General features: G+C 36.6%; 1 protein-coding gene across 1 annotated transcript in view; it reads right to left on the bottom strand.

The window, feature by feature from the left end:
* LOC149818514 (protein REBELOTE-like) overlaps positions 1-914 on the bottom strand; it is a 30,263-nt gene extending 29,349 nt beyond the window's left edge. Inside the window, exon 1 of the mRNA XM_089986234.1 lies at positions 797-914. Within this exon, the coding sequence (XP_089842360.1) occupies positions 797-914 (118 nt within the window). The remainder of the gene's footprint in view (positions 1-796) is intronic.
* Between the last annotated feature and the right edge of the window lie 14,704 nt (positions 915-15,618).

Here is a 15,618-nt window from a genome sequence, read left to right as displayed (position 1 = left end):
TGGACACATTTTTTTATTTAATAAAAAATTTGGACACAAATGACCCTGGGTGCGGTCAACACACCCAGGGTCGGGTTGACCGCACCCGGTGCCGCACCCGTGTCGAGTCGCGTCGACGCGATTGCGGCACCCTGCTAGCCGAATCCCTGTGACATAGGCTTTATCCTATTGGTCCAAGGATAAACACCTATGTTTTTACACGCTCCCAGCAAAGCTCAAGGATCTGAAGTTTCTTTGCTCCAAGATGGAAGAGGGAAATGTTCCACTATTTTATCTGAAATTGTTGGCAAATATTCAAACTGGTAACATTTGTTACTTTCAGTTTGCCGTCCAAAATTTAATGAAGCTTTTAACTGCCAGACCTGAGCTACTTGTAAGCAGCTTGACCCACCATATCCCAACTAGCTCAGAGCTTTGCAATAGAAAATTTCTTGTGTTAAACCTATTCAACCATATTAAAGATCCTAATCAAATTTTCTTTCATCAGAAAAGGTATTTACTGATTCAAAAACCTCATAAGATTTCTCCGGTTGATCATGGAATACATGCAGTGAGAAAAGTACTAGATATTGAATAATCAAATGGGTGACTTAGTTCTCTTATTTGGAAGGCAAAATTAAATTGAGTGTGTGATTCACCAAAGCTAGTCATGGTTATCTTGTATATCAGTAGTTTTAACATCCATGATGAGAGATGAGAGAAAGTATCCTGAATAAAAACCAAAAGAGCAAATTCATTCAACCTTGAATAGCTTAAAGAAGACATGAAGGGGGGATTTTGGATTTATGAGCCTTACTAAAAGCCCTTCTTGTCCTGAAAGAATTCCTGAAAGCATTCTGTTTCCGCTTTTTCTTGAGCACAGATTGAAGATTCTTACGAGCAAATTTCCGTGCTTTCTTCCCAAGTTTACCCATTTCCTGGCAAAACAAATGAGAACAATACATCATAATGTCAAGAAGACTCAAAACCAGAGCTAAATCAAATGAAGAACCAAATCTAATGCATTGTAATAACACATCCATGCACTTACAGAAATGAACAAATTAAAAAAGAAAAAAAAACTGAAGCAACTATTGATTCTTAGAAAAACTACTGATGCAATATTTTTATTGAGTGAATAGCAAGAAGCAAATATTAACTTTCAGAAAAAATGATGTAATATATTTAACAAGTGAAGCAACAAACAAAGCATACAGGTCAAAACTGCAAGGGGTCCCTAGTGCACCTGAGAACTCAAACACGAAATGCTTGAGATTCCATGACAAAACGCTTGTAATGCATAAAGAAAATGAAGATTCATTCAATAAAAGACAAGATCTATCTCCTTGAATTCACAACCAGATAACATATTCTTTTTCAATTTTTCTTGGTTGCAACTTTACCTACATAAGAAACAACCTTCCCATAACTACTCTATCAGTGTTCGACATGTGGAATTGAAAGCTAATTCCAAGGAATCAAGAAATTTTCAGGCAAAATTTTCATTATAAATGGAACACATAATCTACAAAATATGAGGTGCAAACATTCTTAGGCATTATTTAAGAGCAGCACTATTCTCTTTTTTTGCATACATCCCTACATTGAATTCAAAAAAAAGTTCCGATTGGATCTATTTTGCTTTCAATTGCACAAACAAACTGGTGACCTTAAGGGCATGTTTGGATGCAAAATTCATAAATTCACTTTTCTGGATTTTCTGCTTTTCAATTTTTTAAATATTCTGGAAAAATAGTGTTTGGTTGCATTTCATATATATATATATATATATATATATATATATATATAGAGAGAGAGAGAGAGAGAGAGAGAGATGGGAACATGCTAAATGGGCACAATGCTAAATGAAACATGCAATTGGATTTCCATTGTTTTTTTTCAAAATTCCAACCCCATAGATGTGTTCAGCATGATTGATTTACTAGAAATCCTAATTTGGATCAAGCATTTTGGATGGAAAAAAATGGTATTTGGAGGCTCGAAAATTTTTGAAAAATTGTAGGCTATTGATTTTTGAAACCTTATAAAAACCTATTCATGCATCGGAGTCAAATGCTCTAAGAAGTGATTCCTATAAAAACAAGCATATAAATCACATCTGTACAGTCAAAATTTCGAAAAGCACCAAAAATCTAAGAGCATGTTTCATTTAGCACTGTGTCCATTTAGTAGGTTCCCATCTCTCTCTCTCTCTCTCTCTCTCTCTCTCTATATATATATATATATATATATATATATATATATATATATATATATATATATATATATATATATATATATATCATAGATTTTAAATTTTTCACAGTTAGGTTGTCCCATTTATTAAATCTGACTGATTTCGAATCTTAATGCATAATCAAGAGTCCAAATTTACCTTCAGCCTTATGATTTTATCAATGTTGTGAATAGTGTTGAGGCGTAAGACCCACTCATGAAGCGAGGCGTAAGATTCACAAAAAATATTAAAAATTTGACCAAATAAAAAAACAAAATAAAGCATCATTTATGTACTATTAATATATAATTAGATATTAAGTGGACAATCTAAACTAAATTATAAAACTAATTCAAAGAAATGACTATAATGCAATAATTTAACCGATCCAACAAAGAAGATGTGATTATTTAACCAAGGAACAAGACCAAAAATCATAATAACTAGCAAGAACCACTCTACATATTTGTATAAAGGACAACATAATGCTATACACCACACATAGTTATACTTAGCAAACACAATTATATAATACAAATAGCATGCAGCTAATAAATAAGTAACAAATCAATGAATTACTAAATCAATATATAATTAATTAATTAATTAACAAGAACAAAGTAATTTTCTGATTAACAGGCCCGATTGTTCAAGAAGAACAGAGGAAGGGAAGAAGAAAAACGAGGAGGAAAGAAGGGGGAGAAGAAGAAAAGGAAGTAGGAGGGAAGAAGAAAAAGAATATCAGAAGAACAATAAGAAGGGGAAAAAAAACAGAAGAAGAAGAAGTTGGGCAGAGGAAGAAGGAGAAGAACGGAAGAAGAAAAGAGAGAGACCTAAACAATCGGGCCTCCCTTGTTTTTTTAACCTGAGGAGAAGAAGATCTGTAGAAGAAAGGAGAAGAAGATCAGCATAGGAAGAATAAGAAGGAGGAGGAGGAGAAGAAAAGAAGAAGAAGAAGAAGAGACGAAGGAGAGAGAGGGGTACGTACCAAATGGACCCTCCTTCTTCTTCTTCCTTTCGACAGAGGCGAGAGAGACCTCCGGCTTCCTCCTCCTTCCTTTCAGCAGAGAGAGAGAGAGAGGGCCTTCTTCCTCTTCTTCTTGAAAGAACACGAGAGGGTTCTTCTTCTTCCTTTCGGCAGAGGCGAGAGAACCCTAAACAATCGGGCCTCTCTCTTCTTTCAAAAATCGAGAGCCTATTGCCTCACAGGCACTTGCGCTTCATTAACGCGCCTCAAGGCAAAAGCGCACCTTTTACGCTATCCATCAAAAACTTCAAATTAGTGTAGTTCTAGGCTGAACACGTTCCATTCGACTAGTGATCCTAAAACAATGACTAAGAGAATAAGCACTCTCCCAAATAACCATACCAACAATGATTCAGACATAGAATCACTATATAAGATGATCACAACAAAATTACTTTTCCCACAGAATAACCATATAAACATCAATCAATTGACACCATCTTCACCGAAACAATGATGTAAACCATGTTGTGAAAAGCGATGGGGCGTAGAGAAGGGTTCCACTAAAATATGAAGAGAGGAGTAAAGCACAAGCCTTAAAAACACATTTTTAAAAACTTAAAAAATATATATATATCTAAAAACACAAATAAATAAAAGAACTAACAATGAGAAATAAAAAAACTCAAATAAATACCGAAAGATATGAGAATAATATGTAAAAACAACATTAATGCAGCACCATGATCTTTGTAAGTATCTAACAAATAAACTATCTATTTAAGGTTATGTCCACGAACGTGGATACAATATGGGCATGAGGCATGCATACATGGTTTTTATGAAAATTAGGACAGGACGTCTTCTCTTGAAAGCTTAATTTATAAAAACACAATACGCAACAAATTTTTATACATAAACATAATTACTACGAGATTCGATTAATCAAGGAATATAGAACTAAAGTTTAAAACCAAATAATTAAGTAAAACTCAAAGAAGAAGAGGAAGGAGAAGAAGAAGAACGAAGAGAAGAAGAAGATGGAGAACGGAAGAAGAAGAAGAGACAAAGAAGAGAGAGAGTACTTGGGTGGGGGACAGCCTCCTCTTCCTTCTTCTTTCGGAAGAAAGACAGAGAGAAAGAGATTTTGGTGGGGATTCGTAGGGAAACGCGATGTTGGGGTTTAGGGTTCTTTTTATCACAGTTCACAGAACGGTTCATAGGGTGCGAACCAGTGTTGTTAAAATCGGTTTCTCAAGAAAAAAACTCTTAATGAAATCGAATCGGATTGAATCCGTACTTTTCACCACTGGATGACACGTGTTATTAAAATATTTAAAATGTTAAAAATCTATTAAGAATACTAAAATAGAGTTTGAAATGATAGGTAAATCGACCTCTTTGAATTGAATTGACTGAGAACGGATTCCATATGAATCAGGCCGAATCTGACATTGGTGCAAACAGGTAGAACTGGGCTTAGATCTTTTAGGATCCGAATCTGAATCCAAATTTAAACAGTAGATTCAAATTCAAATTCAAATTCAAATTCAAATATGATGAGGTAAAGTTGAATCCAAATCCAAAATACATGTGGTGATACTAGATCCCGAAACATAGAACAAAAAGAAGTTATTTATATGCAAGACATAATCTGATCAGATTTTGCATTGGATCAATTTGAGATCTGAATGCAAAAGTAAACTGATTGAAAATATCAGAATCCCATTATGAATGTACATTTGAATCTTACTTAAAGGATCCATATATGGAGAAAACATGTCTGACTCATATTGTATATTTAACCCTATCCGATCTTCAACACTAAATTATTCTGATCTTTATTCAAACATACACCACTAAGATCTGATGTTATGGTGGAGATATGATTCATGTCTATACTTAGGTAAGAACTACAACTGGTTTGCATCCATAGACATGGCCAAACCCATCATGTTGGATCCTGGTTTTGGATCAAGTGTTGCTATAGGGTTGTGATCATCGCAAAATTTTTCCTCTCGTAATATTCTCTCTCTCCCTTCTGTTTTCCTTTCTAACCTCTATTTTCCTCCTTTTTGAAGGGAGAAAAATAAAAGAGAGAAAAGAAGAGAGAAGAGAAAAAGAAAGAAGTGAGAAGAGGAACTATTTTGCGCGGTCTCACTTGACCTTGATTTTTGAAAAAGATTTTAAAAGATTACTCTCCTCCGTTTTTGAAAATGTGCGGGAAAATGGAGAGACGGGATTCGCTCGTCGGTACGAGGTTCGACCGTTCCTGGCGCCTTTACCAGGGGTAATCGAACCAAGGATCGAATCTATGCCTTTTGCTTTGCCTAAATATAATCTAAGAATTTATTCTAACTCTAAATGCACAAAGAATCATGCTTGTGCAATGCAAGAATGTATGCTCATTTTGAAAGATGTTTTGAAAATTTCCCAAGTTTATGAGATGAACTTGATAAGGGAGTGAAGAAATGTTTGAATCTAACTTTAGAACTTGAGATAGATCAGAAAAGTTCCAAGTTTTCGAAGTAAATCAGAGTTTGGAAGAATAAATCTTTAATTTTGAGAAAGAATGATTTGAAGCTTTGAAAATGAAGTTTCAAAGTCGGAAAATGGATTTTGAATTTGAACTTGAATTTAGGAAAGGAAATGAATACTTGAGATGGATTTGAATTTAGATTTTGAAGTTTGAAATTTAGAATAAATCTGAGGGATCCAGATGATATTAAAAATAGAGATGAATTTAAGGAATGATCTGTAGATGGATTTGGATTTGAAATCTGGAGATGAATTGGATTTGAAAAGAAGTTGGACTTGGGAATGAAAATTGGATTTTGGATCTTGGAATGGATTCAAATCTTGAAGTCTGAGATCCAATGTAGAATCGGACTCTGGACCCTAAGATGGAATTTGGATCGGAAGTCTGAGATCCAAAAAGTGGAATTGGATCTGAGATCCAAAAGTAGAATTGGACTTTGGACCCTAAGATGGATTTTGGATCTGAAGTCTGATATCCAAGGTGAAATTGGATTCTGGATCCTAAGAAGGAATTGGATCTGAAGTCTGAGATCCTAAGGAGAAATTGGATTCTGGATCCTACGGAGGAATTGGATCTGAAGTTTGAGATCCAAGGTGGAATTGGATTCTGGATCCTAAGATGGATTTGGAGTTTAAATTCAGAAGATGAATCAAGAATCTCAAAGTTAAATTGAACTTTGATTTTGATTGGAGTATTTGAATATAAATGAATTTGGAATTTCAAAGTCAAATTGAACTTCGAAATCTCAAAGTTAAATTGAACTTTGAGATTTGAAAAATGAAATTGAATTTTAAAAATGATAAGAATTGAAGATAGATTGAGGAAGGTATTTACATCACTTGGAGTTTTTGAAAAAAAAAGAAATTTGAAAATATGATGCAATTCTATCCTAAATGATGAATGAATTTAAATTTTTGAAATTGGATTTTGAAAAGCTATTCCATTCATTAAATGAATTAAAACAAGATTGAAGATATAATACATTCTTGACTATGGTCATTGAATGTATTATATAATAATCTGTATTTAAATTCAGGTGAAGAATAAAACACATTTGGTGCTTTTATAGAATTTAAAATGAAATTAATTCTCAATATACCCTGACTATGGCCATTGGTATATATTTTGAATTAATTTTAAATTAAATTATGATAAAAGAAGAAAATATTTGAGTAAATATGATGAATTTTGAAAACGGATCCAATGTGGATCCAGTGTTATTTCGTAAAAGATAAAAATACTAAATTTTGTCCATACCCTGACTATGGCCATTGATATGGATCATCAACTTAGGATTAATTTACCTCTTACGAAATGGTGCACGTGCCATTGTGAGATTTTGAGAAATAAAGGAAAAATGCATGAAGAACAAATAATTCATGATGTTTACAATGTTCATTCATTCTATCTAAAACAAGAAATGTAAATGTTTCTCATCAGCATCTAGCTATCACAACTTTAAAATTGGGATAATGAAATTTTATTTAAAGAGGGATTTCAACAGATTTTACATATCTCCTGCAAGGGTCAGGTTAGCACAGGATAAGAGATGTAACCAGAAGGAAGTTCACCAAGTATCATACTGATATGAGGCTTTTACATATATTATGTACTAATGAAGATCATATTTGATAAGAAAAATGCATATATATAGGGTTCTAGGCTAATAAAGATATTTGAAATATACATGCAATACCCTAAGAAAAGAGAAAGAAAAAAAATGTAACAAACTGCTAAAACTATTCATAGCAACCTGCTGGAAATTACCGCCTTTACAGGTTTACAATGATCACTAACTTAGAGACATTCATACAGAGGGACATTGTTAGTGTTGTACTAAATACTGTGAAATTGCATAGAAACTGCCAACCGATTGACAATATGTAGGTAACAAAAGGGGTTGGATTGCACAACTACAGCAAGATGAGATGGGATGAATCAAAGAAAATATATATGCAATGAAATGAAGACAGAAGTTGAAAAGAAATGTGAATCACTGTTGTAAATTGAGGATGGGATCAACAACTATATATGCAATGAAATATGGGTTGTTGGTAGTAACATCAGGGTGTAGTCGAGACACCCATGGCAGGTGGTATGGAGGGAAGGACGAAGTGGAAAGGGGAACAATGCATGGCTGGTGGCAGGATTAGAACTGCATAGTGCCTTTTGTAGAAAATTCTGCAAACTGCTGTGGAGGCCCTACATGTTGTGAGGTGCCAATATGATAAAGGGAATCACCATGGGGATTTGAATGGGGCTGAGTGTATATGTACAGTGAGATGATGAAGGTGTAGTATAGGGGATGCATCATTTGCTGTAGAGACTGTGATAGCTCACAGAAATGATGGGTGTGGTAGTTGAAGTAGGCATCACAGCAGGTGTGCCACAGTGGAAACACTTATGCAAGGTTCATGATGAATATGCAACGGGATACCAAGGTGTTGCTGGAGATTTAAAAATTCAATACAGTGGCAGGTGGCTGTGCTGGAGCATATTTGATAAATAGAACATACGCTAGAACAAAAATGTTGAAACTGCTATTATGTACTTGATGAAAAAAAAATTAAGAAAGCGTTTAAAAAACAGAAAACAATCACCGTGAAGGGCAGCGATTAATGAGAGCAAGAGGCATTTTAGAATCACTACTTCATAATAAACAAAGACATGGTAAAAAATTCAAATGTAAGAAACAATTAATTGTAAAACAATAATTATGACACCCTACCTAACACCGCCATTGCTAATCATGCCCTAACTTTATTAATGATATACTGATATATACTGACTGCTAGTGTATATTTGCTGCTAATCGTAACTTTCATCGATTGCCTTAACCCTAACCCACTGCTGCAGACATCATGCCATGTTGCCTTGATACTACCAAAACCAGCATTCTGTGTTAACACAAGATACACTGACAAAGGCTAACACCTACATTATAATATATACCCATAATCTAACACACTGCCAATATACCTATCCGACAATGTTTAATGTCCAGCTTTCAAATACACTGGATACATTACATCGTATTCATACTGAAGATACAATTTGATTGCTACTCGTATTTACAAAAAAAAGAGCTGTCACACCATACCATCGATATATAAGTATTTTACACAAGCCGACTACCTCACACAACGCTAACACATCCTGCTGGAACAACTTCATTAATGCTAACACTTACTAACTATATACTGATTGTCATATTCTGCACTAGCATTTGATAACCAATGCTAACCCACTTGATGTTCTTCTATAGTAACCAAATTCCACCTCCAGGCTTGGAGATGACATGATAGAACTCATATGTAACCATGTCCAATGATAACTGGTTGTGAAGCGACTAGTATGTATGCAGTGGTGATGGGGGATAGGTGGCTACAGCAGGGGATGATAGGGAAGTTAATGGCAGAGGATGATAACGTAATGTTGTACCAAACTAGCAGAAATGGGAATGACTAGTGTTGGTTAAAATGTGTATTTGCAGCAGAAACTGTAATGAACTATGTACAGGGACCAATATGCCTTGGGGGCATCACATAGATGGTTTAATCATTGTAAGTCCACCGAGTACTCTAATTACTAAGTAAATTTATCATCTAAACAATGGGATCAACTGATAACAAAAGAACTAATTAAATTTCATTATGAAATAACTAAGTACTTCAACTACGAAATAGCTAACAACCAACTAATTACTTAACTATCTAGCTAACAACTTACTTAATTAATGGTTAACATTTACTTAATTAACAGCTAACAATATCTAATTAACTAATCAGTAAAAGTTACATTGAAACTCAATAGAAATCATAATGGAAATCAGTTTAATAATCAGTAAAAAGAAAATCCTGTTAAACTCAGAAATAACAACAAGCCTAGTTAATGAAACTTAGTCAGCGATGCTCAACAACAGCTAAAGAACCTACCTGACGAGCTGGTCCCTGCTTAATCTCAAATGACTGGTTGCAGGGGTTGTGAAATCAACTAAACTTTCAGATGCAAGCAGTGCTGGAGCCACTTGCTATGAATCAAGTGGGCTTTGTTCTGGTCAATGATGAAGCTTGCTGGGCTCGACCATCTGAATTATGTCCAAGCTCTGCTTCACTGCGGTGTGAAGGGAGGGAAGGTGGTGTTTATGCATAGGCAGCGAGCCGTTGACAGTATGATATGTGATGGGCGCGGTAATCAAATTCACAAATCCTGATACATACAATTCATGAAAAGCATCAAATGTTGGGCAAGTGAATGGATACAGATGCAACGTGGGTGTGCTTATGTACAGATGATGAACAATATAAATTGCAGGAAAGTATTCTAACAATCAAATACATGATGTGGGCTAAATGACAGGAGGATGATTATTGATAAAGTATATATCAACTTTTTGCAGTTCATAAAAGAAATAAATAAGACATTTTCTGAGTTTAAAGGAACGAAACCAGGACATTGTTACAGAAGAGCAGATGGCCAATGTTTGCTTGAGATGGAAAATACTCGCGAGAATGCAGGAATCCAATTCTCAAGGTCGAAATTGAATATGCTCCAGACTGACACTGTACATTTTGGGATCACTCTTATTCAAGAGAACGAACTCATAGTGACCAAACCCAGTAGTTTGAAAAATTCAGATATCTTGCCCACATCTGATGGTTTAGATGATCCGTTCTAAATCTCCATCCATAGTTATTAACAAATGCTGAACCAACTTTGAGTCCATCTCAAATTGATATACCGACACTTAGGTAGAGAGTAACTTCAACAGCTTCAAGCACGGATCACCCAGCAGCCATAGTTTAGACATTCATCCAGCACAACCAAACCATGAATATCAATCGACAAGTGAAAAGCAGAGCACTCAATAGACAGAAGAATATCACTTCCTAAAACAATGCCTTCATCAATCTTGGTTTTCTCAGAAACCCATTTTGCGAACCATCTATTATAAAATAATGTAAAATATTCAAGCCATCAACAGAAAATGTAAGCCCCAGATCACAAACCAAGCTTAGAAAGGAACCAGAAGAGATCATAGGTATCGCTCAGTCTCTTAAGAAGTAGTAGATTATGCTGAAAATATGTTGTATGTGACATTGCAAGTTAATTACCTATTCCCAAACATGTGGCGAGCTGGTAGGCAGAGGAAGTTGGAAGCTCATCAGATACGCACGATACCTTCTGCAAAGTGCCTTCCCTAATGACAACTGACTGGCCTTGATAGCAGTGGATCAATGGATTTTAGTATAGGATTCTTGGTGAGTTACTAATATCATAACTGTCAACTAGCAGGATCATTATTATCATCACCATATTCTTCTCTTCGTTTCTTTCCAAGCAGTAACAACATCTTGACTTTGAATTAATATTGGAACAAACGAATAGCAACAGGAGATAACAAAAAAGAAATAAAACAGACCACCTAAAGAAGAGATGCAGGGGAACAATGAATGCTATCCAAACAAAAACTTATGATGATCGGATATCAACAAAGATGCCTATAACGTAACTTATGATGATCGGATGCATCCGATATATATACATGATGTGTCCAAAGATATCCAAACGAAAGGGAAATCTAGCAAAAACGATGTCATGCTATATTGAACTACATAATAAGCACAGAAGAGGTAAAAAAAAGGTGAACTAATGATGTTTAAAAAGAAAGAATGGACAGGATGCCAAATACACCCATAATGAAGACATCGGCTAAACTACTCAACTAAAAAAAAAAAATGCAACCATGAATGGAAGTGATCACAACGAACCCATACACCCACGCCATGTTACAGAAATTAAAGAGGGGAATAATAAAAAAAAGGAAGAAATAAAATGAGAAAAACAGAAAAGAAAGAGAAAAAAAGAAAAAAACAGAAAATGCAAACAGAAAGTCGTGAGAATAAAGCAGGAAAATCAAGTTTGGAACAGATATTTCATCGAAAAACTGAGGAAACTTGATAAACACAGAAAGAATTTATTGGAATAAACATTCCATTGATTGTAGCAAATGGAGGATTCGACCCTGTTGTATGCAGGACGATCCTGTCATTAGTGCTCTTATAAGAAAATGGAAAAAAAGAAATGAAGAAGAACAACGGAAATCAAGACGAAGGAACACTGAAAATAAAGGGGAAACAATGCTTTTAAAAGAAAAAAGGTAGAAAAGAGAGAAAAATGGTTACTTACCTGTAATGGGTTATGAGATTGAACGATTGTTTTTTAGCCGTCGTTTCACAGAAATCAGGTAATCGAAGAAGAGGAGGTGATGTCTTTTGATCAATGCTTGCTAGACGATGGATTTTCAGTCGATCAAAGGGAAAAACACAGGGAAAAAGAGGAAACAGGGGAAAGAGGAGGAAGGAAAGGAGCGGGGAAAACTTCAAGGGAGAAGCGTCGAGGATTTAACATGGAGGGGTGAAGCGCGTATGGGTTGAGGAGAGACCCGCGTGATCTTTTTTAAAGGGGAAAAGGGGAAGATTCGAGAGGGTGGTTGGTTAGAGATCGACAGGAGAGGTAGGAGAAGGCGGGTGGTTCCGCGATGGGTGGTTCGGAGGGGTGCGATGGGGAAGAGGGTTTCAGTGGATGGCTCGTGAAGGGAAGCCGAGAGGGGAAAAGAGAAAGAAAAGGGTTTGGAAGAGGGTTTTTCCAGAGAGGTTTTGTGAAGGCTGAGAGAGAGCGACCCTATCAAAAGAAAAAAACCGAATTAGGGTTTTTATTTTCAAGCATGTCTTTCTACTTTATAAAATTTCCAAAACGAGGTTCTTTTTATAAGATTTTTTTCAAAAAAAAAGATAGACTTAAATAAAAGATGATTTTCAAAATGTGGTTCTAAAAGCTTATTATTATATAAATTTTTTTTTGTATTTTCTTTGTGTTTTTCTGATTTTTGTATTTTTGATAAAAAAACTTTAAAACTAGGGAAAATGAGAGATTAAAGACTATTTTTGGAATTTTTTTTTTTTTTAATATTTACAAAAGAGGGGTTTTCTGAGAATTTTAACGTTGTTCTTTTGAAAATTCTTCAGAAAATGGGTTAGAAATGAAAGATTGGGTCTGGTTTCCAACAAATCTGAGAAATGAATGGAAATTTTATCAAAAATTTGACCTGATTATTTAAAAGATGGACCCAGGGACAAAGAAGGAATTTTTGGATTTTTGGAAAATTTGGGGTGTTCACAAGGGTCTTATTATAAAACATGATTATATAGTTTTATGAGTTTCATTTAACCAAAAATTGGTTATGTAGGGGGGATTACTGGAATTTATGGGGGCACTATCTCTAATTAGTGGTGAATTAAATTTAATCTTATGGAACACCTATAAATGAAGACCATGGTTATGGCAGCTCATATGATAGAGCATTTTGTGCTCAGTAAGAGGATTGTGGAGAGCCCCACGGTTAGAGATTGACTTAAATAGCTCAATTGAGAGAACATGTGTCACTACAAGAAAAAATGTTATTAGCGACGGAATTATTTCGTCGCTAGTTAGCGATGGTTTACCGAGCGAAACACATCCGTCGCTATAATCGCTGAAATTTACGAAAATAGTGATGAACTATATCCCGTCGCAAAATCCGTCGCTAATTAGCGGTGGATTTTGCGACGGAATACTTGGTCGTAACGGACGCAGCGTTTGGCGACGGTGTTTGCGACAAACAATTTACCGTCGCGACGGACTTGGCGACGGAATATATTCCATCGCCATTTACTTGTTTTTGATTTACGGCGGCTTAGCGACGGAATTTCTCCGTCGCTAATCTGTCGCTAAGTGTCGCATAACCCTATCCCAGCCCTCTTTTCCTTTTCTTCTTTTGCTGTTGTCGCTCCAGCCAGCCGTTTGTCGTTCCTAGTTCGTCGTCCCCCGCCAGACGTCGTTTGTCGATCATCGTTTGTCGATCGCCGCTGCCCGAAGACAGGTTCTCCAGCCGTCCCCGCCGTTCGTCGTTTCCGGCAGTGGGTTTAACCCCCCGCCTTTTCGGCAGGGGGGGTCGACCCCCAGCCGGAAAGGCAGGGGGTTTAACCCCCTGCCGTGCCGGAAATGCAGGGGTTTAACCCCCTGCCTTTCCGGCAGGGGGTCAACCCCATGCCGGAACAGGCAGAGGGTTAACCCCTTGCGTTTTCGGCAGGGGGTCGACCCCCCCTGCCTTTCTGATAGGTCGACCCCAGCAGGGGGTTAACCCCATGCCGGAACAGGCAGGGGGTTAACCCCTTGCGTTTCCGGCAGGGGGTCGACCCCCCATGCCGGAAAGGCAGGGGTTAAACCCCTGCGTTTCCGGCATGGGGTGTAACGCCCCAAAATCGTGGACTTGAAACCTTTTATGAAAAAGGTTGAAAGCTTTGAAATCAATCATTTATCAGAGTTTAAAACAGAAGTTCAGCGGAAGATCAGGTTCAAAAAACAAGTCCCTAGACCTTGGGCGCATTACAACCAAAAGCAGATTTTCCCTTACAAACCGATTTGCAATTCAAATATATATTTTATTGAAATGAAAAGAAGAACCACATTTTTGATAATACAGTTTTAGAAATCCAGAGTTCTAATAAAAAGAGATGCTTTCAAAGAAACCTTATACCACAGCTATCAAAAGAGTCCCCAGAAGCGCAACGTCAGGAAAGGGCATTGCCTTGAATGCATCGTGTCATCGTGCCATCGCAAGCTGTATCAACCTGTTCACCACCTGCCCAGAAAATGGGTCAGTCTCATAACAGACTAGTAGGGGTGCAAGGGACAAGAAAGAACAAAAGCTACAATAAGCAAGATAATCGCTAGATCAAGCAGGAAAAGCACAACCTGTTCACCACCTTGCCCCTCGATTTGCCTTTGCATTAGCATGTGCATGGGTTTGTCACTTGTTAGCCTGCACTCTCTGAGTGCAGCTTCGAGTGCATGGTGTATATCGTTTCACTTGTCTTACAAGCCACAACACACACTTATGCACATAGTTATGCTTTTCCTGCTTGATCTAGCGATTGCAGCACCCCGAACGGAAGCAGGGGTTGACCCCCTGCCGGAAAGGCAGGGGGTTTAACCCCTGCTGGAAATGCACGGGTTAAACCCCCTGCCTTTCCGGCTGGGGGTCGAACCCCCCTGCCGGAAACGCAGGGGGTCGACCCCCCCTGCTGTAAACACCCCAAATTTTCACCCTCATCCAGTGTTTGTCCATTTCATATGTAATTGCATATCACTACATACATTTTTTTGCATATCATTGCATTGCATAGCATAGCATTGCATGTCATTACATCTCATCTTCGAGATCCAGCACTCCTGTTTTAAAAACATTCAATCCAGATTTGAGTTTTAAAACTTTTCTTTCAAAAACAATTTTAAAACCTGGGTTTTTATTCAACATTCTGTCATTTTCCAACCCTCGGGACCTTATATTTTGAAATACTTTCTTAGAAAACGATCTGGATTCATTTCAAACTTAATTTCAATTGATTTTAATTCTCAGATGAGGCCCATTTAGGTGGTGTCGCTTCTGGATTCTCTTATTCATCAAATTTCTCAAATTTTTGAAAGTTTCAGTCAGATCAGGACTTTGTCCCAAAGTCCTAATCCAGTCAGGAGTCTGGTCGAGGGTCTGTTTTACTCCCATTGTCAGTCTTTTTCCAAAATTTAGGTCATTTTACAGAGTCCAGTTAATTCAGGACTCTATTTTAGAGTCCAATCGAGTTAGGAGTCTAACCCTGACTGTGTTTTCTGACTTATTTCATCGTTTCTTGATAAATCTTTTGAAAATTCTTTCATCTAAATTCTAAATTCTAAAATCTCAGAATCCTAAGAGTTCAGGACTCTAATTCAGAGTTCCAGTTCGCTTGAGACCCTATTTTCAAAGATCTTAAATTTTAAATACTAATTTTTAAGCCCTTTTCAAAGCCATTTTCAGTG

This window comes from Nuphar pumila, chromosome 13, assembly GCF_984573655.1.
Source record: "Nuphar pumila chromosome 13, dmNupPumi1.hap1.1, whole genome shotgun sequence".
Lineage (NCBI taxonomy): Eukaryota > Viridiplantae > Streptophyta > Magnoliopsida > Nymphaeales > Nymphaeaceae > Nuphar > Nuphar pumila.
Note: the sequence above shows the minus strand (reverse complement) of the source record. Positions and strands in the feature narration are given on the sequence as shown.